This window comes from Passer montanus, unplaced genomic scaffold (genome assembly GCF_014805655.1).
Source record: "Passer montanus isolate IOZ18808 unplaced genomic scaffold, ASM1480565v1 scaffold33, whole genome shotgun sequence".
Lineage (NCBI taxonomy): Eukaryota > Metazoa > Chordata > Aves > Passeriformes > Passeridae > Passer > Passer montanus.
Window position 1 is genome coordinate 8,114,816 of NW_024368041.1, and position 26,415 is coordinate 8,141,230.

The 26,415-nt window shown below is 36.5% G+C and overlaps 1 protein-coding gene across 2 annotated transcripts in view; it reads right to left on the minus strand.

Annotated features, from left to right (window-relative positions):
* Window positions 1–26,415, minus strand: part of ADCY8 (adenylate cyclase 8) — a 116,971-nt gene that overhangs the window by 23,986 nt on the left and 66,570 nt on the right. The window contains exons 6-10 of one of the 2 annotated variants that reach the window (XM_039715493.1): window positions 21,967–22,125; window positions 17,628–17,898; window positions 11,674–11,871; window positions 5,344–5,444; window positions 1,182–1,383 (exon numbers count right to left, since the gene is read on the minus strand). In XM_039715493.1, the coding sequence (XP_039571427.1) occupies window positions 1,182–1,383; window positions 5,344–5,444; window positions 11,674–11,871; window positions 17,628–17,898; window positions 21,967–22,125 (931 nt within the window). The remainder of the gene's footprint in view (window positions 1–1,181; window positions 1,384–5,343; window positions 5,445–11,673; window positions 11,872–17,627; window positions 17,899–21,966; window positions 22,126–26,415) is intronic. The other variant, XM_039715494.1, reaches the window with a different exon arrangement.

The window sequence follows — 26,415 nt, forward strand, 5'->3', positions numbered from 1 at the left end:
GGCTGAGATGCATTACCTGTTCTTAAATGCATGCGGGTACCTCCTGAACAAACTATTGTTATGGAAGAACTTGGACTTATAAAATAATGAGAGTATATTTTTGTCATTTCCTATAAAGATCAGGACTCAGTGACTCAAGTCATTGTCCAGCTAAATATAAGACAATACATATGACTGTTTCCTGCTTTTTACGAAACCACTGGTGAGACAGTAAAATGTAATTTTCTTTTGACTGTCTTTGGATTAGCTAACCCAAAAAATTGCAGGGGACAAATCTTGAAAAATAATGCACAAGAAATCAGGACAAATAACAAATTTGGCATAGATAGTGTGTTAGAGATCTCTTTTTTAAGATCAAGGCTAATTGTACCAAAATCTTTCCTGAAAGGTGTTTCTTACACATGATTTTAAAACTTTTAAATTCTAAAACACTGCATACTAATTTATATTGTAATGCACCACTGTCGTTTTCTTCAGGAAGTGTTCAGCCCAACTGAACTTCCTAATATTTACCATATTTATATTTTTTCAGTAATGATAAAATACATTTTTCTTTCTCTGACGTTTTCTTTCTCTGACTTACTGTCCCATCAGTGATACTTTTAATCTATCTGTAAGCTATATACCACATTTTTGGCTCAGACTTCAACACCTGTCAGGTTGTCTGACATTATAATCTGCCTAAATTATGCAAAACTCTCTCATGTTGCTGAATATATCAGCATAATCAGGGCCTTAGTGGAATTTTTAAAGTTATTATTCTAGCAATTGTTTTATTTTTGTTAATAATCTAAATAATAGTAGAACTGCAAGATGATCTCAGAATTTATGAGAGGAAGAATTTAATATCCATAAGCACTTTTTGGATTCACAGTCTCTAAGAAAGTATTTCAGCATGTCAGAAAATTACAAATGGTCCTTAAAGAGTTGATATGTTGGACAGAAACTGGACAAAAGGTTTTAAAAATAGATGATACTCACGAGGGAGAAATAATTAGATACTTCAGAAATACATAGATCAAGCAACAGATTGAATTTCCTGAAGCTGTGATGTTTTGTTTTTTTAATGTTATCTAAATCACAGACAGCTTATAGATGTAGTTAGCAAGTCCTGTAGCAAGCTTAATAATTCATAAATCATCTTTTACTGTATAATATTCCTTGGTTCCCTATAAACTTACAATATTGATGATGGCTCCAAGAAAATTAATCAGAATGGATGCAAAGATAATGACATTCCTTGCCAAGTAGGTCTCATTAATCCAGCAGCAAGTTTTCCGGAGCATTAAGGGCAAACATTTGTAATCCTCTGCCGTAGTTATCAGCACGAGAGCAGAGTGCAGCATAATCAGGATAGAAAACTGAATGACCATTGGGATCACCCTGGGAAAAAAAAAATCCAGCATTAAATCTCAACACAGTCAATAAATCAAGGGAAAAGCTGGACTACATGTCCATGTAGAACTAGTTAAGGGGGTCAGGAGGGCTCATCACCTGTGTGGTTTTGGATACTATTCATCTCACTGCATAGTAGTCTCAGGTTTATGCAGATAGAAGCCAACTTGAGATTCACATTAACACATTCTGCAGTGGCTATACTTTGATACCAGGTTATGTACACTGACAGAGGATCATGCAAGATTAATTCCTTCAGTTTCCCACAGTACAGCAGTATTCTGCAACAACCTTCTTGCTTTGCAAAGCCAAGTGGCTGTGATCCGATTTGGAACTGATAGTTTCTAACTATACCTCAGATATATATAGACAGTCTATATTTGCTGGTGTAGCCTACCAGTTCTGCTAACCTAGACTGATCCAGCTCTGAACAAAACCAAATTCAGGCCTTCAGAAAGATTAGGATCAAGCCTCAAGAGGTCCAGCCTGAGGACACTAAACATTAGGTCTTATTTTGAACTGCCAAACTCTGCATGTAAGACCCATATTACTGAATTAAGGTACTATAAAGGGAGCACAACTAAGTCTGGGATATAAACCCAAAGTTGCAGAATAACCTGCTTATGTGCCTGAGAACTGAGACCTTGTGTTTGTTCGCAATAAATTTGTAGGCAACAATTTTTTTTCCACTGTAGCTGTTCAGTTGAAGACTGATGTACTTGTCTCTTGCCTAAGCATGCTTGATTTAAAAACAAAACTGAAGGTGGCATAGTATGACCTCTGAGAAGAACAATCCAGTATCTGTGCTGAGATTTTGATGGGAGTATGCTGATAGGATCAACTACAATAAAATGCATTGACAAGGTTAGAGGAACCCAAACAAAAAACCATAATAATTTCTTGTCCATGACCTTCTCCCAGAACTAGGACACCAGGCTTGGATCTCCCCTTCATTCAAGATGAAGTTCAAGACCAATAGATTTTCTTTTCAGGGATTCTCTTACTGCCAAGATCAAGTGAAGTTTAAAAAGAGCTTTTGCCTTCCGTCTTTCTGATGTACAGTCCCAAATCAACTGATTTGAGCCAAAAGGAAAACTTATGTAAAACAGAAGATGCTAGTTTTTAAATTGATAACAATTTGAAATATGCTTTTTTTTCCCTCTCAAAATAAAAACCCAGTGAAAAATGGGCAGAAATAAGAGTATTTTAGCAGTCTAGTGAGACCTATTGTCCACGTGAGCATATAAATAGCTCATTGCAGGAAATTGATGAAAGCTCCCAGGTCTTGTACATGGAGAAGATGAATCACTGTAAAGCTGGCAACATAATATAATGGTTTCATAAAAGACAATTATGGTAAAAAATATGGCATTAATTTATCTCTTAGAGTAATTTCCCCAACTCCATATTTCAAAGAATGAAAACTATTGCAGAGATTTTTAAATTCACGTGCATCTACCCTGTCCAGGAAAAATGCATGAATGGATCAAATATTTATCCTTAGGGAGACAGATATAAACTGAGATAAAATTCTGAAACTTCCATACCTATTAAATTTGAAATATGATTCCCTTCTTTAACACACAGACTAAGGTAAAGTCTCTGAGAAACTCCCCAAAGAACCTTACTAATAAAGGCTCTATGACAATTTAAATAAAATTTTCACCAAATTTTCAGAAGCCAAAAGACTCAGCTCAAAAAATATTCACACATCTACTTAATCAAATACAAAATTTCATCCTTGTTCAACAGAAATCTAAAGCATTCACTGAAAAACTCCTACATGTGTTTTTAGGAAACGAGTAAGTTACCATGAGGACTGAATGATAGCTTGTTAGTGGTTTCATGGAAACTATTTCCATGGTTTTCCACCCTATTATTTTACTTCTCTGATATTTACCAGAAGCATAACAAATGAATATGCAGTTATTTCAAGAATTCTCTGAATCCAGATCCTGTCTAACTTTGTGATAGTTTGTTCAATTGCTCATGCCTTGAACTGCTTTTAGAACTGGAACTTAGGAAATTTGAACTTCCAGATTATCTTCCCATCCAATATGTTTAAGCATATTGAAACCTTCTCACTCAAAAACCCTATCCTGTTATTTTAGGGCTGCTCATCTGTTGACAGGCATGCTTTTTAAAAAACTGAAACACACTTTTTGAAGCAAAGTATCAGAACATTTAAAAAATAAGACCAAAATTTGTCTCCTTAAGCCTTGACAGTGATCTTCAGCTCCTGACAGACCATAGGAACTGCCAATAAACACGCATGTGTCTCCAAAGCTTCTCTTACAAAGGGGGGATTGGTAAATATCCTTTGCCTAACTATCTTCTCAGGTTCTAGCAATCATCCTTCCAGGGCATTCTTGAAGACAAGGTCACATTTTTTTAAAAACTTCTGCTGATCTTTTCTTGTAGGAATTTATCCAACCTTAATTTTGACCTATTTGTATTTGCAGCCTTTTTAACATTCAGTGACAAAAAGGTCCTCAGGGAAAAACACAAGACTAGTGGCAAGATGAGAAACTAGGAGGGGAGACAGCTGCAGGCAATGTGTTTGTGTGACTCCAATGGCACTAGACACCCTCACAGGAGTTAACAGAGATGAATCTGTGCAGGTAGGAAAACATGTCTATTTTTTTTTTTTTCTTTTTTTTTTTTTTTTAATCTGATATGGCAGTGATTGATATAGCAGCAGAAATTTTTTGGAAGACAGGTTCTGTTAATAAGATCCATAAATCTTGTACATACTGAGGAAAAAAAATAACAAACAAAAAAACCAACCAAACAAAAACGTCTACCAGAAGTGAAGAACTTTAAATGTGTACTGGGAGAAGAGCTTTTAAAAACCAAGCAAACTTATTAGGGGCAATATAACACATAAGGAACAACAGAAGGTCACATGCTACTCCAGGTACTTTGTCAGCTAAGAATTACAAAACATGTGAGATAACACTGCTACAGAATGTATTTGCCTGCCTGCACCTAACCCCCACTTTGGTGTTCTCAGACATCAACCTGGTAACTCACATCTTTCAGAAATTATCCAAGAAATCCTGCTGCACCATTGTAACACAATAAATGTCTTATTTCTTGTACAAATAATGTATTTTCAAAGTTACTCTGCTGTCAGCCACAGGTTAAGGTTCATCTGAGTGCTAGAAACTGCCTAAGAAATATGTTATTCTGGGAATTCTCTTTTAACACTTGCTCTGTAAAGACCACATGGGAGCAGAGGGTTGTTACAGAGGCAGTCCTGTTCTAGAAAACAGACCTCAATCCATGCACATATTCTTGTGATCTCATTATTAAATTGTAGACAAAAATGCCAAATGATATGTTTGAGTCTGTGAAATGTGGACACCAAGGTTTCATCTGTGTCAGATTTTCATCACCTTGATAGGAATATATTGCTTGGTCAGCCCCAAAGGAGAGCACAGTGAAAACAGATCTACCAGATCACCTCCATGCTTATTAATAGCCTGAGACTGCTTTTCCCAGCTGTGCAAATCACATTGTCAGCAGCAAAGCAAGCAGTACAATTCTCTTACAAAGCATTTATTAAACAAAACCAAGAGTCACTGATACCCGAGGTGATTATCAATCACTTAGCAAAGAGGCACAGTTATTGTTCTGGATCGTGTTCCACCAGGACACACTGGAGCAAATTTTTGTAACCCAAAATTTCCACTTAACTTGGTGGTAGTTCTACTTGAAAGCAACAATATAACATCAGTACATGCTGCTGTCTCACTTGAAAACATGTAGCTGTAGATATTGTGGTAAAAAAGTAGTTAGTATTGCAAAAAAGTGAACAAATATTTCCAAACACTTCTGGGGAACAAGCAGATTTTATTGGTTCATTGCACATAAATCCTAAAAATGTTATTCCAGTGTGTCCCTAAGAGTGCCTTCAGATGTATAGAGATATATTTCTGTATTTACCTGGAAGAAGGGAGCAAGCTTTGGATAGCGGTGATAAATACAAGAACAATAAATGCACACACCAAGTTTGATTTGAATACTTCATCCCGCATTTGAGAATACTAGAATAAAAAAAAAAACAACACACAGAGAAAAGTAAATTAGCTGTTAACACATGAAGTAGTTTCATTAAACCTGATGTATATAGAAGACACTGGGAAAATTAGCACAATGCAACAATAAATCAATAAACATGAATTTTGCTTGAAAATAAAACCTATCAAATAAATCGTTAATAATCTGGTAAAATATTTTAACCAAGAGAGCAAAAATCTGTAATTTGCAATACAAAATTGTTCTTTGTTCAAAATTATTCACTTTAAAAATTCTGAGGTAGATACCAGGAGCTTGTGCTGCTGCGTAGAATACTAAACATTTAATTGGTTAATAAAATACTTAATAACCAGAGAAACCATGAATTTCCTCACATGAAGACCAGCACTGGAGTCATCTGTGACTCTGCATGCATGATGGCACAGAGGTGTTTCCATGATGGCCAAATTGAGGCTGCTCTGCTATTTTTTCTAATTTTCTTTCTAAAGAAAATTATGCAGTTAGAATATTCTGGGACTATTTGGGATACTGGGATGCCGAAATTCTGTATTCTAACAAAGTCAGAGGCTGTGTGGAAACTTGACAATATGGGCATTCTCCAAATGTAAAAGACTATTTGAGGTGCATTATTATAAAGATTTATTGAAAACATCTTTTTCTCCAGCATATCAGACAACTGAGAATGCTATCAGGTTCCTTTTTTGATGGAAATTACCAAGAAATGGAGTAACAGACACATCCATAGATAACAGTGGAGCAGTTAAAGTGGAAATATTAACCAAGTCCTCAGCTGTTATTTATCATTGCTAATTCAATTAAACTGCAGCTGTTTACTGCAGATGAAGATTAGTCCATAGGAATATGTTTTGTAATTCTCCATATCCTTTATGGATGACACCAAAGTTTCTTTGCTTATAAGAAATCCTGCAAAGGCTTGCCCCAGTCATTTTTCTTCCTCTGAACAATAACTTCATTTTCTTTAAACTTTTGCTGTTTCAAAGGGGCTGAAAACAAGGTTATAAGAGTCAAAGCAATATCAGATACCAGAATCTCTCTCCAGAAATTTGGAAATAGGGAAAACTGCTGTAAATGCCTAGAAATTTTTATAATATTAAAAAATTATTAAGAAATTTTTCAAGAACATACATACACTGAGAGAGTCCAGCTTTGAACTGGATTTCATAGATAATTTGCTCTTGAAGTGAGTTCCTAGTTTAGACTTAGACTTTCCCTACATGGACCTTTAGTTGGAACATCATCTCAGCATAAACATCTGATCAAAACAGTCTTGAGCTCCCAGATGGAAAAAAGGTTTCACTTCCCTGCTCCCATTTGTCACAAGTAAAAGAGGGGCTTTCTGTGTTGCTGTCCCTCATTTTGACTCCTCCTCTCCTGTGATTCTGCCTTGTGGCTGCTGCTGGCAGTGTCACTTAGGCATGATTTTTGGCCACAGGTAATTCCACTTCATTTTGCTGCTGGAACCCCAGAGGCACTGACCCTGATTTCATGTGCAAGGAAACAGAACTGCATTAGTCTGCATAAATAATGGACCAGGGCTTCTTTCATACAGGGAAAAAGAAAGGTATGTTCCTTAAAATATAGCATGAAATCCCAACTGTTCCATAGGGAAATTAAGGCAAACTAGATGAATGAAATACAAACATAGAATGGCCTGCTGTGTTGAGCATTATGTCAAAAGGATGGATGCTGTGTTCTAATCAGTAGCAGCATTGTGATGAGGAATTGTTGGCATCCCTAGGCAGCCCTGACATAAATGATAAATGTAGCAGCTCTGTAGCAGTCTACCCCTTAATGACTTGGAGAAGTAATTGAAGGATTCACTAAGCCTCAAAGCCCTTCAAAAATCATGGGGAGGCATGTAGCCAGCCAGAGCTGTGTAGAGTGGTAGGAAGGGTCGTGATGTGTCCTTGTCTGCAGTGAAACCTTCCCTGCAGCACCCACAGAGCCACCTGTGCTGGTGTGACTTGCTCCTGGCCCAGGGAAGGCTCCCATGGGGCTTGGGCCATGTACCTGCACTGCTGGGAGGGAACTGTTTATCCATGCCAGCTGGCTGAAACCAAGAAAGGCAGGATCCTCCTCTTGAGTAATGCTGCTTATTCCTCACCTCTCTCTTCCTAAGCCTCTTTGAAATGGCAGCACCAGTAATATGACAGGCTCACATGTTCCCCTAAAGAAAAGGTTTGTGCTCTGGGGAGGAAGGTGTTTGGTCTTATCCTCACTGCTGCTCCTTGACTCAAAGAGGACCTTATGGATTGAAAGGGACACCAGGTTTGTTCTTCATCAGAGTAACATTGGAAAAGTTTCTGCAACACAGGAGAGGAATGGAAGAATATGATTCAAGAAGCCTAGGAGAGGAGAGGAAATGAACTTCTGAAAAGACCAAAGAGGAGACAGAGCTCCAGTTGCTGACCTGTGATAGAAAAGTTGTTGACCAGGCACAGAGTTTGTCCAGCATCTCTTGCAGAATTCCTTGCAACTGGAAGTTTCTGAGTTGAAGAAAGGAGGGCATGACTGTGGCTGCTGAGATACAGCAAGCAGGAGGAGCAAAATTGTTTTCCTACTCATGTAATTTCTATTTATCTTACCAGTCAGAAATTGTGAAACAGAGAAACTCAGATATTTATGTCTAATATTTGAACTAAGGAAATGTGTACTTTGAAATTCAAAGCTCTTTTGATATTTCCAGTGTGCTCACCTCACAGAAAATACATAAATGTTTCATGTCTAAGCCCAGACTGTTTTCTAATTCAAGTACAAATATGCAGGAAGACTTTGAATATCTTTAGACAAATCTTTACATTGGAAACTTTCTTTAATAAATCCCTACAGCATGTAAAATTCCCTGTCCTGTGCCTCTGCTTTACCCTGCATGAAAGTACATGGTATGAATATTTTAAAGTTGCTGGTATTTAGGGAGATCATAATGATGATATCTTTTAATTATTGGAATAATCTGAAGTAGGATCAGATTTTCCTATGAGCTGTAATATAATTGGAAATTTTAGTATCTTTTCATGCTACCATTAGAAGCACCTTCCTGAGATGATCTGCCTACATGCTATATACTAAAAAAACCTCTAGCAAAATTGAGGGTAAATTGTTTCTAATTGAAATGCCATATCAAGCATTAATGAGTGAAATACATGTTAGTAATTACGAGTCAATTTCAGTAAAGAATCTATAAAATGCACCAGGTTGGACCCTGCACCTATAAAAATGCAGAATCATTTTCATCAGAAATGAATGAATCAGGAATTCAAATCCTATGAAAAATGAAACATTGCAGAATTCATATGGAAATACATATAATGTCTCAGAGAGATAACCTGTTCTCTAATGTAACTGCTACTGCCTGCTGTGGAATTAGAAGGACAAAGAGAGAGGAGTGGCAAAATATTCCAGTGACTTAAACTGCAGTGACGTAGCAGTTATCTAAATCAGTATAAACCAGGACCTGTGCCAGCTCCATGGAAATTTTGTGTATGTTGATTCCAGAATTGTTTTGGGTTTTTTTTTTCCCCCTAACCTTTTGAAATCTTAAAGGAAGAAATCCACAAATTTCATGGCTAGCATAACATGTTGATTCCAGAATTGTTTTGTTTTTTTTTTTTTTTCCCCCTAACCTTTTGAAACCTTAAAGGAAGAAATCCACAAATTTCATGGCTAGCATAAACCTGATATCTGGAATTGCTTTATAGTGAAAAATCTTCAAACAAACCCAGAGTGTTTAAACAGAGGTCCAGTAGAGTATTTCAGATCCATTCATGTCACCCCATGATCCCACATCATGGTTGTCCTGCTACTAATGCAAGAGGAAGGAATATAGTTTATTGTTCATTTTCTGTCATTTGAGGAACAGAACATTAACACAGTTCTCACTGAACAAGGTAAAGGTAACACTTCTTGGCCAGGATCTCGGCTATTTAAACCTGAATTTGCTGTGTTTCCTAAATGGACTGGTAGAAGGGAGAAAGAGTAGTAACAAGATGGGATGGAGAAAATAGCTGCTTTCTGCAGTAAAATAATTCAAATATTACTTCTTCCATGACTGCCTGAAACCCATGGTTAAACACTATGGTTATAAAGACAAACCTGTAATTACTGCGCAGGCATGCAGGAGGGAAGGGACATTTCCCATGCTGTTTACATGCATTTGCTCCTGTCTACAACAAAGAGGACACTATGATTCATCTTCCCTTAATCCACATCATTTCTTTGTATCCTGGTACATTCCCCATCACTATCTGAGCACCCTGAGCAGAAGCAATGAGGTTTCTGACCAGAGGCTGTCCAGCTGTTGGTGGTGGATATGCCAGAATAAAGCAGTGGTGACATTTTTTAAAACTTTACTCCTCTTAATATGAGAAAACAGTTGAATTTATGAAAAAGAAAGAAGACTCAGTCAACTTTCCTGAACAGATTTTATACTTCTATTGCCTGTGCTACTAGTTGAGACTAACACCTAAGGAAATATTGAATGAAAGTATAATTCTCCAAACATTGCATCCCAATTCTCCACTATCTTACTGGGAAGAAAGTTTACCAAATCTGCTAAAACTTTAAGTTTTAAATAGACTTTTTTTTCATTCAGATGTAATTAAAAATTTTATTAATATTTTAAATCTGGCCTATGTAATATGATGGATCAGGGCATGGATCTTTTTCATTTCTTAAATTGCATTTAAATTTAATTCCAGACTACCCTTATATTTTTTCTTTGTGGCTGACAATTGTGAAATATAAAATAATAAGAGAGTTTATTTTCTGGATATGGGATCTGATTCTGGGCAGTGCCCTTTTACACCAGCCCATGCTCAAGCCTTCTGTGATTAAATAGCACAGTAAAACAAGGTGAGCCACTGACAAGTTTGCTCATTCATCAAGTTGTTTGTGATCATGCTGCTTCGTCCTTTAACAAAAAAATTTCAGATTCTTTCACCATATTTTTTATCTTGTGTCTTGAAAAGATTAAAGATTATTTGTGACTCCTGGTACTTTATGTAGTAGTTCATTTGATATCGGAGATCTTGAATTTTGCTTGCTCTGGGTCCATGTCACCTTTGCATGATGACTGCACTGAAAGAAGTATCTTCATATCTTCCTTTCCAGGAGATAATTACTTGTCGATAATTTAGTTTTGGGTGTTCTATCTTGTGTCTCAGTGTAAATATCCTCATGAGGAAATGCAATCTTGTATTTCTGTTTCAGCAAACATTTGTTGTTTCTTCTACAAGACTACTAACGCAATAAGGGCTTAGATATACTTCAAACAGAATTTTTCTTTTCCAGTTGTCGTGATAAGACTCTTACTGATCAGCCTTCCTGAGGACTAGTGTCTCATAAATCAAGTAAAAATGTCTGTTTTCCAGTGGAAGTTGGAGTGATGATGGAGAAGTGAGCCTCCATGCTTTCAATTCCTCGCTATTTATATTTCCTTTCAGTCAAGTGCACATAGTATTGCAGACCTGCTGTTGCTGCACTGTCATAGCATATGAGATTATCAAAGAAAGTAAATGAAATTATTTCAGACCTGCGCAACTTCACCCCGTGCCATCAGCTTTCAAGGAGTGTTCTTCCATTACCTTATCTTTTAAAATTTATAACTTACATCTGGATGTAGATTGAAAGAGAAGTTAATGAGATCATATTGCTGTTGAGAAGCAGCAAAGACATGAAATATATTTACCTCTTAGAAGCAGGTTTTTTAAAGAAGGATGTTTAAAACAGATTTGAAAAATTACTCTTGACTTCAAATAAATATTGCAGCTGCATGGAAGACATCAGAGGGATTCTATGACTAAATGGAAGGAACGTATCTATGTAAATATAGATATATATATTTTTGAATAGAAATGTAAGTTTATTAATATGCTCAATCAATATTAGTGCCAAAGTAACCTGTCATCTGACAGAAAACTGCTTGTACTCAATACCAAGTTCAACCCAGACAGTGATTGTTGTTTTCAGAAACTGAGTTTGTTCAGTGTAGATATTTTCCAACAAGGAAATGCAATAATTTCAGCATTATAGCACCTGCATCATGTCACTGTGTATTATGAACTCTAGCTCAGCCCACCTTCTGATAACTGAAACAAAATGAAAAAGAAAAACAAAGCAAGAAAAAACAACACAAGCCAGAACCTACAGCTTTTCTACTTCAGTGAACATTTATTACAATTTGAGTTGTGAATATTGCAGCTACCAAGCCCCAGCTACCTTATGCTCCAGGCTGGAGTCTTTAAACATCAGTGAAAAAGGCTTGATATGCTCTCTTCTCAATTTATCGCCACTCCGTAAGTCGATGGTGTGCTCTATTCGCTTGTTAATTTCCTCAGGCCCAGACTGGACATGCAAAGCTTGTGCAAGATGGTTTGGAAGCAGATTTATTGAATTTCTTGTTAGGGCAGCCAGAGTCTAGGGGAAAGCACATGCAAACAGAATAAACCTGCTGGTCCCCTTGGGTTAAAAATGCAATGTTTTAGTTCATGTTGCATTGCAAACCGTTACAGCATTCCATGCAATTCATTCAATGAAATCTATAGAAGTGTAAAATAATAAGTCTGTTCCACTAGACACATACAGTAGATTAAGAGGAGCATTTCAATGCCTTCTTTTTTACAGGCTAGGGGGTTTGTTGCTGCACTGAGCATTAGGACTATATTCCACTTTCCAAATCTGATATTTAATTATTAAATCTTGCATGAAGGGAGTACACACCAAAATTACAGTAGGATATCTGACTTAATGGTGTGTTTTAATAAATTACAGTGGAAGCCATATAAAACAAAGCCCACAACAGAGGAGTAATGAAGATTTTCTTATCTCAAAGTTACTGGATGTGTGTAGTTGAGGAACAGATCACTTAGTCAGGAGTGAAGAAGGTGACATTTCTGATTAGTTCAGCATGGGTTTTCAGATAATATGTTCTTCTTCACTACTGGTCTGTTTCAGCCAATCTACATTACAGTTAGGCTATATGATTTAATTTAACTGTAATTCATGTTTGTATTTAAAATATCGTCTCAAATACATTATTCCTTTGGTATTTCAATGACTAATCAAAGGAAAAAATGAAAATACTTTTGCTTCACAAAGGAATTCTAGCAGATATAGTATGAAGGGTGTTTCAACTTCAGCAAAGAGTTAGAGTTTCTTTCATAAAGAGAATAACTCATTCCCATGTTATGGTGTCATTTCATGACACAAACCACAGTGAAGCAGCTCTTTCCCACTTGAATGGGAAAAGAAACTCCACTACTGTAAAATCACAAGGGTTAAGAATTATTAATGAATGGAAAGGATGTGAAACTTCATACATCATAGCATAAGACATTTCAGCATTATTATGGGTGGGAAATAAAATTCTGCCTGAGAAAAGTTATTCCATAGGTCCTTCCTGATAAGACCTTCAGCTCTATCTCCTATTAGGCATTATTGAAACAGGAGCTTAGGATGTTTTGCCACCAGATACCCCTGGAAGGCAAATTCCTTTTTATCACAGGATTACATTGGGCAAATGCTATAGGGAGATTTCCCTTGTTGATATTCAAATTATAGTAAACAAACATATTCTACTGACTCTTGGGCAGCACATTAAAGCACAGGAAGGGACTCAAGTACCCACTGCCAAAGCCCAGGTTACAACTTTCCTTACAATCCTAAAATCAAGTCCATGGAGTCTGTAGTTGCAGATAATATTTCATGCTCCATCTTATTAAAAGTAATTTAGGATCCCAAAAAACAGGCAGAAAATATTTCTGTTTCAAAGTGAAAAGCAGTTTTCTTGTTTAGTAGAAAAAGGGCTTCAGTAGAGAAGGTTTGGGATGACACTCTGCTCTAGCCTTCTCTTCTTCTGTCTAGCAAATCACTATTATTAACATTAGGAGAAAAAAAACTGTATCAAAGAAACTTTTTTCATGCTTAAGTTTCAGATATATCTGAATTCATATCTTGGCCTTGAGGAAACAATCAAGGCAAGTGGATAAATGCTATATTATTACACACTGTGACACTACTTTAGTTTAAGTACTCCTATCTCTTTTAAACTGAACTAGGAAGAAAAGCTTTTATCAATTTGTAGTGGCTGAAAGGGCATGAGTGTGTCTGAAGTCCCTGCTAAAGGATAAGATCACATCAGATGGTGGTGTATAAATTGATTCCTCAGAATTACATTGTATTTCTGCTTCTGCACTGGAAATGAGGGTGGAGAAGGTCCCTAATGTTTTTGATGAGCATTTTGTTTTATTTATACAAGGAAAATAATCTCAGCTCATCCTGTTAGGCAACTATATTTTGGTTAAAATTCTATTTTAAGCTGTGATTGATATGAAGGTTTGTCTCCTTGCTGAATGTATGAAGTGTTTTACATCTCATGGTAGATGAACATGACATAACATCACCACTATGGCCATGGTGCCTGTAGTACTTTGCAAAAATAGACTCTGAATTTGCATTTATATTCACATTTTAACAAGGAAATTCATATTTTTATTTCATCATTTTCTCTCCCTCATATACATGCACATACTTTAAAAAACTGCTTCCCTGTGTTTAGATATAAAAGCAATGAAAAACATCATGCAAATTATTGTCTCAAGAATAAGTTCTAACCACATTTTGTCTCTTATCCCCCTCTTTGCTCTGCATCTTTTAAGACTTCTTTATGCAAACACAAAGAAATATTCATTCTTCCTATTATCTCTCCTACACTTTTGTGAGCAGCTCTATGGAAAACACAGTTATGAATTCTACAATGAGCTTTTGAAGTTTTCTGATGCTGACAATAACCATTCATGCAGTCTGAAACTGAAAGATGAGTTAAAACAAACAAATAATAAAACTCCAACTTCAGACACATTTTATACAGACTTTAAAAGGTAGCTTAGATTAGATTTTACTTCTTTCCTGGAAGTTTTCCTGCAAAAAGTTGAAGCATCCTGCTCTCAACAAGAAGGGGAATTTTTAATCTGTGCCATTTAGAATATCTTAGGAAGGTTTGAAATATTTTTTTTATACTGGGTGCATCAGGCTTTGGAAGGAAATAGGAAAATAAAAGGTCACATGCTTAAGAAGACAGGTTGCAGATAGGATTTAGCTCAAGATGAAGACACTTAAATGAGGGTGTGTACAAGTTTGGTGTCTACATGCTCAGTGTCTCAAGTTCAATTTCTTTCAATACACACTCCAGATACTTTCAGTTGCCCAATCCTATGTAGCTGTAATCAGCAGAGATGCTTTGGGGACTGGACAATAGTCACGAGCCAGGAGATGTGGCACAAGACACAGGGACACCATGTGCCACTGGTCAGTGGCGAGGACAGCTGGGGAGTGCTGGGGAATCTCAGCACAGAAATGACAACAATAACAGTGGGGTAACTGTAACATGTGAGAACCTTGGTTTTGAACTCATTTCCACCCTTTTGCTTACACCTGTCTGTCCTCTTGGCAGTCCTTTAGTATAATTGCTGTGCTCACTGTTAAGCTTCACTGCAACCACTACTAAGGTACACGTGTAAAAGACAGGCACTTTACTATGCTGTTTTTCCTAATTCACATCCTGGCAGGCCCATCAGGTGCCTCCACCAGCACATCCAGCGACCATGTTATGCTTTCAGCTACTCCTTTTCTAAGGTACATGGAAGAAATCCAACTTAAACAGTCATTAATTAATTCTAGAGGAGGAGGTCTTTACTTTCTTGAAATAAAATAAATTCTGTCCAATTTTCTTTGCTTCAAGAAAGAAGTCCAGACACTTATTTCAATAACAGAAACTTCCATTTATATTGGAGGTTTCTCTTGTCTAAACCAAATTTCAAACCCACTACGACTGGGCATATTTGAATTTCAGACAAGAACTTGCACTCTTGGCTTACCTCACAATCAGAGCAAGGGCACATAGTGATACTTGGGCTGTAGGTGTAGTTTTTGCTAATATCTGTGACTGCCTACATAAAAAGTGGTTATTTGTTTCTTACTTACATAAAAACATCTGCAATTCACTGATTCAGGCTGTTCATAGAACACAAGTTGGAGGTACCGAGTGTGGATAGGGATAAATTTGATTTTGGCTTAAGAACACCCCAGAAATTTCACGTCTCCTAACATAAGTAGAGTTAAAAGTAAGATACATGTGATCAATTGCTCAAATGTTGTTGCAATTTATATTGAGTAAAGAAATAATTTAAATTCTGTTGGCAAATATTCAAACATACAGAGTGATTCACTGCTGGGTTGCTGCTTCTACGATTCTCAAAGCCTGCTGCTGACAGTGACCTTTAAGCTGCTTAATTAGTGTTATTAAATGCTTATTCTGTCCAAGACTGACACACCTCTGGGAAACGTTACTACATCCTAGTATAATTTAAATCTATCATCTGGATTTTTTAGCTAAAATACATTATTTATGAGCAATACTGCCTATTGTCTCAACTGTAAATAAAGAATTATATAATAATTGAATCATACATAGAACGGCAGATTTTTAAAATCTTGTCTCCACCAAAAGGCTTATTGTTAAACTGTGTTATATAAAATTACAGCTTTTCCCAACACCACTTCAAATTCTTTAAAAAACTGTGAGAAACTGTTCTAAAAGTAGATTGTTTATTGCCATAAGGAAAAAAAAGTTTTAAAGAAACTGCTAAGCTATCCCTATTTCAATTACTTTCAAGGCCTTTTTTGCTAGTACTAGGAGCTGATCAATAATTGAATAAACCCACTAACCCTTTATTTTGTTCTTTGCCTTTGTTAGCCTCAAGGTCAGGTTTAACGGAGAAAATGACCAAAAAAATGAGAGCCTACTCTGCAGAGATATTTTTTTTTTTTTTTTACTACAGAGATTGGAATATCTTAAAGGGAAAGAAATAGAGTATGAGAGCCTACTCTGCAGAGATTTTTTTATTTTTTTTTTTTTACTACAGAGATTGGAATATCTTAAAGGGAAAGAAATAGAGAGAGATCACAAGATATTCACAGCAGCATGCTCCCATATCTCTACTCCTAATGAAATGACAATATAGAGACAGGTCAACAAATTACAGAAAATACTGTAAGGCAGTGCACAGGCAAATACACAGATGTACAGCACATATAAAAAACAGGTGTTTTATATAACAGCAAACTGTGCCATGCTCAAATTCAGTTTGGAGAGATGAAGACACTGCTGTGGCTGATTGATTGTGAAATTTTGTCACTTCTGAGCACATTTGTAAGAAGCAGATGACGGTTGACAAAAGCAAGACCTCCACACAACAATGCTTAAAGTTCAACAGACAGTTCAGACAAGTAGGAATAAGGATGTGCAGCAGAAGATCATCTGTCATTACAGATCCCTCAAAGAAAATGGAAGAAAACTTCACCTGACTTTGTGTCATAAAGACTCATCAATTTTCCAAGTGCCGTGAGAAAAGTGGAGTCTGAGGGCATTTTAACCTTTCCATCTTTAATTCCTCTAGACAACAAGACTTCAGAAAAAGATTTTTTTTTACACTACAACAATTGCTGTTTCCCAGGTTGCTGGCAATCAGCCATGCAGTGCTTTTGGAAAATATCTAACCAGGAGAAGTTGCTATTATCTCATATTTCTATTGAGCTACAGATGTCCTTACAATCTAACTCATCTGCTAGTGTACCTTCATTATATCTTAGAGTATGAGTTTTAAAATATTTTTTGTTAGAAAAGTGAGAAATAAAGATCTTGATTTCACAACATGCCTTTTTTTTTTTTTCCTTCCCTCGGATATCAATAAACTACTTTATGCTTTTTCCTCTGGGAAAATGCCCTTTCCCTCATCCCTTTAATTTGATGGCTCTACAGTGAAGCTATGCAACGGGATATACACTCTGACTAGAATGTTCCAACTAGTTTAGTAACATTAGATTTATTTTTAATTACTTTGTGGAGTGGTTCAATTAAAACTAAGCTGTGCAGCATTTAATTTCAGTTGGGAAAAAGAAAAAAAAACAATGAACCCAAAATCTCTGCTTCACTGGCATTTTCCCAGTGTAGATACTTGATTTTTCTGCCTTGAAACAATTTATTCAATCCTCTGCTGTTACAGTACATGTTAGAATAAAGGTTAAAGATGAAGTTGCCTCCTCTGAGGCCTCCATTGTTGAAGTGCACTCAATCATGCATTCATCTCAATGACATTAAAGGAAGTTTGACTTACGTTTTGTTTTCCCACTATGTTATCAAATGGAAGTTCAGGGCTCCAGGATCCCTCGGTAAACGTGGCTCCGCTGTTTCTCCTGTCAGAGGAGCTGACAGCCTCTTTCACAATATCTTCAGGTAAAGTCAACAGACTCTCCTCAGGTTGTTTAATTAAATAAGTCTCAATGTTATGTTTCCTCAGGAATTCATTGCGTTCTTTGCCATGCCCTTCTTCAACTTTATAATCCCCATTCAGGCAGTCCAGAGTGGCTTTGGAGATATGAATCCTCCTGCATAAGTGAAATAAGTAGTAGCAAATACTGATTGTGCTCTACTATAGGTTAGAAGGAGGTTTTGAAACCTACATTGTTTATCATCATGGATATTGACAAGGTTTTCTATTGCAAACAATGAAAATTAAGTAGTGCATTTAAAAACATGAGCTTTATTTGTGGTCAAATAATCTCAAAATATGTTTACATCATTAAGATATCATTAATATGTTTTTCCTGTCACAGGAAAAACACTTTGACATTCACACCTGATACTTCTGCTCATAGTTAATAATTTAATGGGAGACATTCCTGAGTAAAATGCTATTCTGAGTGAAAGAAAATTGTACTTCAGGGAACTATGTTGAGAGAAAAATAAATGGTAGGCATTGGAGCAGTTTACATGAAGGTCTTTGATTTCCTTCAGTTTCCTGAGGTAGCTTAAACATTTGGAATTAGTGGTCTGATTGCACCTGAAGTGAATTAGGGAAATAGGAGAACTATGCAAAGGCAAGCAACATAATGATTTCTATTAACATCTGATTGCACCTGAAGTGATTTAGGGAAATAGAACTATGCAAAGGCAAGCAACATAATGATTTCTATTAAGACTAGGCAATGAGTTCAATAAGCTTTGACCAAACTGAAGTTGAATTTAACAGATTACATGCAAAAGAGCTCAAACTTTGCAATGGTATGATAGGAACTTGCATGCCTTCCAGCCAAAACATTTTTAAGGAATCTTCAAGTTCCTGCATGTAGGAAAATAGCAGACACCTCCAGAGCCTATCAACATGGTCAGCTGTGCTCTACTGTACAATGCAGCATCATGAATGCAGCAAGGGTTGTTCATTAGGTATTTATCTAGCCCAAAGAAAATAGTTGTAGTGACTCTAAACCAGCTGATTTTTTAAACTTTGGGTGTATGTCACTTTCTGCAAGACAAACTTGCATACAAATTCCTAATATTCAGAACGAGCTGAAATTCTTGATCCTTTCTTGATGACACATGCTATGTTGTTTTTCTCAGTCACCACAATTTGGATTCCTCCTGTGAAGAAAATGATCCTAGCATGTCCCTTGGGAACTTCCTTCTGTAACTCAAAGGATGCCAATACACAATTGAATTGCATAATATTTTGATGGAATAAAAGACTAAAAGGGCATATATTATGTGTATACATTGCCAGAAAATAAAGTTCTGGTTGTATTAAGCAGTGTGAAGTGCCCAGAAGTATCAGAACTTGACACAAACTGTCCATGTGGACTATTAAATATCAAAATCTAATTAAAAGATCAAAAATTTGTATCCCAGCCATTTTTTAATCTGTCTCAACTTCCCTGCTTCTTTCCCAGGTTTTGTACAACTCGCTCTTTCTAAAGGCATGCTGTTATAATGATCACAGAGATTAGTAGTACTTTGTAGTGAAAAATTAGTAAAACTCGTGATAAAACCCAGTAAAAATGTCACACAAATATAAGCTACTTTTGGCCTGGACTTAAACAGCAAAGCATGTGACCTCTCAGAAAGATGATGAGTTTCCTAGCCCTAAGACATCCAAATAGGTCAAATTGATTTAAGTAAAGACTAACCTAAAACTAAAGAAAAAAAAAAAGAAAAAAGGAAAAGAAAGTGATACAGTAGTTGCCAAGGTGACTATATCTCTCTTTAGATTCAACTAATATAATTTAGGAAATAAAGCCTTAAAATATGGATTTTATGATGGATATGATAACAGCTTTACCAGAGTATGAAGATAGCTATTATTGTGATATCCTTAAATGGGCCAAATATTAATAAATAGTTGGCAGATTATAAGTATTTTCAGGCTTCACATTTTGTACTGCTTGCTTAAAAAAACTTAAAATGTAGAGAGATATCTTTTAATTTTCTACAATTGCAGTACATTGGGAACTTGAGTATTGAAGTCAAAAAGTATTGCCTGACCTACTCTTGAAAGTGTATCAGACCCACAGTGTTAGATGTCATTGAGACATCACTGAAAATTAATTATTACCATGGATTTATGCAAATCAGTACTGCAGAGTAATACCTACATACACTAAGTAAAATCTATTAGATAATGGAACCCTGGCAGAAGAATGTCACTGATTACCAGATCACAAGATTTCCTTCTTAGGTGTTGTGGACACATTTTTTACTCTCAGAAAACCAGAAATTATCATTTTTTTTTCTCAGTGCCCCTAAGTGCCTTCCCCTCAGCAGCTGGTCTGCTGGTTTATGCTCCTTCTGTCTGGTGCAATCTCTCCCTGCATCACCTGAGGTAGATGGAGGGCTCAGGGGGACATGCAGGCATTGAAGGGAAGTGCTGAGCCTCTTCTTTCCTGCTCTCAGACTGGGTAAAAGGATGTTTCCCATCCTCAGCTGCCTCTCTCCACTGTGCCCTCAGGAAAATGCTGCAATTCATCTTTGCTCTTGTTTTACACCGTGAGAACAGGACTGCTCATGATCCCAGGCCAGCTTTCCTGGTGAAGCTGCTCTAGGAAAGGGAATGACCTCAGTATTACAGCAAGCAGTGGGATTTGGATGCTGGTGGCAGGGAGAAGTAAGGAGAGGCTGAAATGAATTTACTGATCTATTAAATCTGCTCTGCACACTAGGAAACTCTGATGTAAATCACTATTCTGAGAGACTTGGTTCATTGCTGTCACATACAGGCTTTGTTCTGCTGGCACACTGATATCCAGGAAATCACTCTGCTCTGACAGACTGAAAACCTGCCAGGCATTTTATCTACAGCATTTTATCTGTGCATTTTCTGGGTTATTCATTAACAGCCATACAACTTGCACACACTGACAGCAATAGACTCTGCTTTTTGCAGGTGTGAATGGTGAAACTTAGATGATCAATTTGCTCATGTGAACACAGCATCCTCTTAGTCATCTGGGGCTATCATGTGGGATAAACAGCAGAAAATGAATTTTTTTTCCTGAAATTTTATACAGGGATGACATATGCAGAGTACAGAAGTTGTTCTCAAAGCATGCACAATTTCATTTTCTGCTAATTCCAAGCATATATATTAGAATAAAGGTTTACTATGTAGAATTGTGGAAGGGGCCTGCATTTGCAATATATGAAGCAAATTTCCTTCCAATTTCCTGGGAACATGACAGCTCTGACAGATCCTGATGTGTGTGTAGGGAGGACAGCACATGACTCAGTTTTGATGACTTAAAATCTCTGTCATTCAAGGTGACAGCACCGTTTAGATTTTTTTCCACATAAAGATGTCTGCTACTATTGCTTCCAAATTCCATGGCTAAAATTGGAATTGTCTAGGTGATCTTTTCTACATCTTTCATCAATGGCAGGTGGAACTGAAAGTGCACAGAAGATTCCTGCAATCACTACTGTTCAAATCTAGGATTTGTAGCTTGCAAATAGCAGGATATAAAGGCCATATCCAGCAGAAATAACATTCAACTTTCAGGTGAATCAGCCACATCAAGCACTCATATACAGAAAGAAACTAGGCTTTTTTAGTGGAAAACCATGCACTTTCACATATAGACAGCTTAAGATAAATATCTCAAAACATCTACTAAAGCATCAAATTATTTAAAAGACTTCTCAGAGATCCTGCTGTTCATAACAACTTGTTATTAGACTAATGACCGATGAACACATAATTCTTCCCAGTTTGTGCATTATGAAATAAAACAAATTATAGCTTTGTGCCTCACAGTATTATTTGAATGAAAAAAGGTGAGAGAATGGAGACTGGAAAATCTCATGAATGGTCAAAATCTAACTGGGAAATTTGAGCTACCTCTGAGGACTCTGAAGGCTGAAAACAAAAAATTGATCTTTTTGAGAAAATCAGGGGTAACAAAGAAAAATAAATATTTTTGTCTTGACTTTTCAAATGGCTCTACAAGCAGACCATTTCTTCCCTTTTTGGCTATAGTCTCACTAAACCTTGCCAACTGCAAAATAGCAAAAAAAAAAAAAAAGGTCATAGTTGATGAAATGATGTAAAACAGTTAATCTCTTGGCAAGGTTACCAGTGTAATGTGCTGGCAATGTTTTCTGACTGTGGGAAATACACTTTGCCTTACCCAGGAATTCCACCTGACTCGAGTTTGTTTGCAATATCCACGTCCCATGACCAGACATCAAACTGCCACTTTCTCAGGCCCAGCACTCCACACAGAACCGATCCAGAATGAATCCCTATTCTCATGTCAATGTCATGCTTTGTTCTTGATCTGACGTATCTGTTAAACAAAACACACAAAGAAAGAAAAAAAGGCCAGACTTATAAAAATATATGCCAAAATTTTCCATATAATTTAAAAAAGTGTATGATGTAAAATATGATGTCAGTTAGCTGCAAAGTGCAGTTTGGCCTGTAAAATGAAGAGAGAACTTTCTACATAGCAAAGGTAGAAGTAGTGATAAAATTATTCTAAAAGCCAGGTTATCATTAAGCACTTAATTGCATGCATGGCTCAGTGGTATACTTATTATTTCAATCAGATAGAAAGGAAAAGATAAAGATGTCTGAATGAAAATATTTTGTTGGACTTATTGAGTGCTTTAGCTTGGAATTAGAAATGGTTCAGGAACAATACAGAACTGTTGGAACAGTATGGAACAGTCAGAAACAGTATGGACACTTTAGGAACAGGAACTATTTTCATCAAACCTGTCCATTCTTTTATATTCTTGTGTATTTTTATTTATTTCCAATTTTTTTAAAAAATGTTATTTTATTGATTGGGATTTTCCAGAGTTAGTTTTTGTCAAATGATTATTTTCATTAGATTTGGCCAGAACAGCCTTTGCTCTGTCATGACAACCATGTGAGTTTAAAATCAGTTTTGTCCATTCTGTGGGATGGTGAAGAGAATTTCCCCTCTCAAAAATAAACACAAATGAGCATACTAGTTAAGATACTGTTTTTCCAGTTCTGTTTGTGTGACAATAACTGTTTGCACCAGAAATAGTATTAGAGCTTGTGTTCATTAATCTTTAAATTGTGTGCTCAGGATAGGAAAACTACATTGCTACTGCTGGTCTACAAACCTGCTGTGTCTCTGTAAAGGGCCTCATCTCTACAGTCACTGAAGTCAATAGGAGCACAGCAAGATCACACTACAGAGCAGGGAAAGAATAAACAGCTCTATTTCCCTGCTCTGGAGTTAACTACTGTTGTCTCAGATGCATCAGTAACGACCTCGACAGATCCTCTGTAGAGGAGAAAAGGGTAAATTGCTTTCTGCATTCAATACTTGAGATTTCATTGTTGCAACGGAGCACCAGCTCAGGTTGTAAGGGGGAAAGAAATAAACAAACAAACCCAAGAGTTTTAAAATGGAAACAGGTTGCACAAAAATGCAAAAAATTGAAAATAAGGAATTCATCATTTCCCTTCATATTAAGAAAACCTACAGAAAGGCAGACATACGATAAATCTAAGTGCAGTAGTTTGCCTGAGATAGCTGAAATATGTTTCTCTTAGATAGCTGAAATATGTTCTCTTACTGATGTTAATCACATCAGTAAGAGGACATATTTCAGCTATCTAAGAGAAAAAGGTTTTAAATACTTAATCATAAAATAATAAACAAAGAAACTTTGCAAAGGAATTTATCTGCGTTCTTATACTTAGAGTCTGTAATTTTGACTTACAACTTTCTTCATTGCATACAAGCAAGAGGGCTTGAAACACCAAAATTATACAATTAACTGTCCCTGGAAGATGGGATATGTAACAACTCCTCCACATTGAAGCACTTTGAGTGTTGTGAGAGAAGCTAATAGAAGTGAGACTGCTGAGATTTTAATCTATTTTGAATAATTTTTATATGCTATAAAAATATCTAAACTGACACTGATAACTGTTTGTGGAATTAGCACACAATTCTTCACATGATTGCTTCTCCAGTCTGCCTTTTCCTGTTGTTCAGACTATTATTTTTCCTTTTACATTTGATTTCCTTATCTTGAAATAAATGGTAATTGTATTTAGATAAATAATTGAGCAAAAAGCTTTTCATTGAAAAATGCAATCAATAAGAAGGTTTTAAGTTGAATAAAATGTTTTAATAGCCTGTATTTATGTAACCTTTCTCTATACATATATCAACAAAAATGTTATTTTATGAGCTTAATTTCTATTTTACCAATTGTCATGTTCTGTGACGAGCATCTGAATGCTCTAGGTTTGTCTAGTTTAGAGAAGAGGAGTCTGAGGTGTGGCCTTGTTGCTCTCTCACAGCTTCCTGAAGAGGGGAAGGGGAGAAGGAGATGCTGGGCTCTTCTCCCTGGAATCCAGTGACTGAAAGTATGGGAATAATTCAAAGCTCCAACAGTGAATGCTCAGCTTGGACGTTAGGGACCATTTCTTCACCATGTCTGTGGCCAAACAGTGAAACGGGCTCTCTGCTGAGGTGATTGATGCTCCAAGCCTACAATCAAGAGGCATTTGAACAATGCTCTTAACATGCTTTAACTTTGGTGACCTTTGAATTGGTAGGCAGCTGGACAAGATGGCCACTGTAGGCTCCTTCCAACTCAAATAGCTTATTATTCTATTCTATTCTATTCTATTCTATTCTATTCTATTCTATTCTATTCTATTCTATTCTATTCTATTCTGTTCTACTCATTTTAAATACTATAAATTGTGGTCAGGTATTTGTTTCTTATATGAGAACTAACACACTCAGGTATCACTGGAGAGACCAGGTACAAATGATGGTGCAACTAGCAATGTGCCCCTCTATTTCCAGAGTATTCCTGGATTAAACTTTTCCTTTGTTATAAAAATGTGGGGATGGCCTGAGAAGGCTTTGGCATCCTCCACCAGCCACACAGGACTTCTGCATTTGTTCTAAACCTCACACAGCTGTGCTGTCCACACCACCTCCTGCAGACACTAATCAAGGTCCTCTCCCCCTTGCCTTATCTGTCTTCCACAGTCTCCCAGCAACTCTTTATGTGCTGCTCAGGTGATATTTGATCTCAGCTCTTCACCAGCAGTCAGAGTGGATTTGGCCTCCTGCCTGCACCCTTTGGCTGAGGACATTCTGTTCCTCTGTCTGCTGCAGTCCTGGTAGACATGCAGGGCTCTGTCCTTCCATCTCCTCTTGTCATGCACAGCAATGTCCTCCTATGTTGATAGGTGGGAAAATAATTGCAGGAGGGGACCTGATTTCATGAAGTAACAGGCAGTCTGAAATATATTTAAATAGCCCTTTCCAGGAATCAAAGCATGAGAGTGATCTACTCTCATTCAAATTACTTTATTATTTGCAACACAAACCTGAAAAGAGAACTGTTGATAAGCTGTTGTGGAAACAATAGTTTTCATAAAATTTTTGTTGCAAGATATTAAATTGAACAAAGAATAAATGGTTTACTTTGTTTAAAAATTCTCTGCAAAGAGTAAAAAGTTTAAAAGTGAGGTGATTTGTTAGTATGAAAGAAGTAATGGAGTTATTTTTTTTTAATTTAATATTAGGAGTAATGTGGGTTGAAAAAGATTTCTGAATTATGTAAAGAAGGGGACTTAATCATGGTCAAATCTAACTCTCCAGCAACTAGAGTACCACATACTTTAGGAGGTCTTGTTTACATAGAGGTATAGGAAAAACAAAGCCTGAAATAACAAAGCTTGGATCACCTTCATCAGTAGTGGCAGTTCTAACTTATTCAGAAAAAAAATTCTCAGAAATAATAGCATGTACTAGATAAAAAATGTAGAGGAAAAAAAAAAGAGAGTCTATTTTGCAAAAGCTCAAGTATTCCACATCTAGTTTTTCTGTCTCCTAATTTCACTCAACTGTCAGTGAAACTTCTAATTAAGAAAATGTATTTTCTTCAACTGCTTTACAGGTTTTCTGCAGACACGTTGACAAAGTGCATGCATGAATATGCATTATTGATGATTTATAAAGCAGTTCTCTTTGCCTCACAAGTTCTTTGATATCTTATCCAGGATGAGGTAACTGTGACTGGTGTTATTTTTGCCATTTCAGTCTAGCCAGAGATAAAAAAATTCCATGATTTTAATTTGATCTTGGCATTTCCCCCTGGTCAGCACTCTTTGATGGGTATTTGATTTTTGTGGTGTTAATTGAAACCTTTCTTATTTGCGTGAAGAAAGTGAGGCAAAAGTCAGAAATTTGCTTTTCAGCCTTTTCTGTGGCTGTCAAAAATCTGAATTCAGGCCCTGAAGATTGAGAGTGCCACACAGGCTGCTTCTGTGCTGACCAGTTCAATTGTGCAAGGTTATGACTATGCTTTGAGATACTGAAAACAATCCAGAGTTCTTTTTCATTCTCAACAAGCCCTTTCACATTCTGTTCCAGACCATTTCTAGTAGGTAATTTGAATGCAGCTGCCTGGATTTGGAAGAAAAAGGATTTCAGAAGAGTGGAGTTGGCCGGTCTGTTCCACTTTTTCTTAGTGATGACTAAAATTCTCTGGGATTGTTCAATTTATCATCAAGACATGGTCATTATGATCCTCATGCAGGTGAAATATGAAAGTCCATGTAT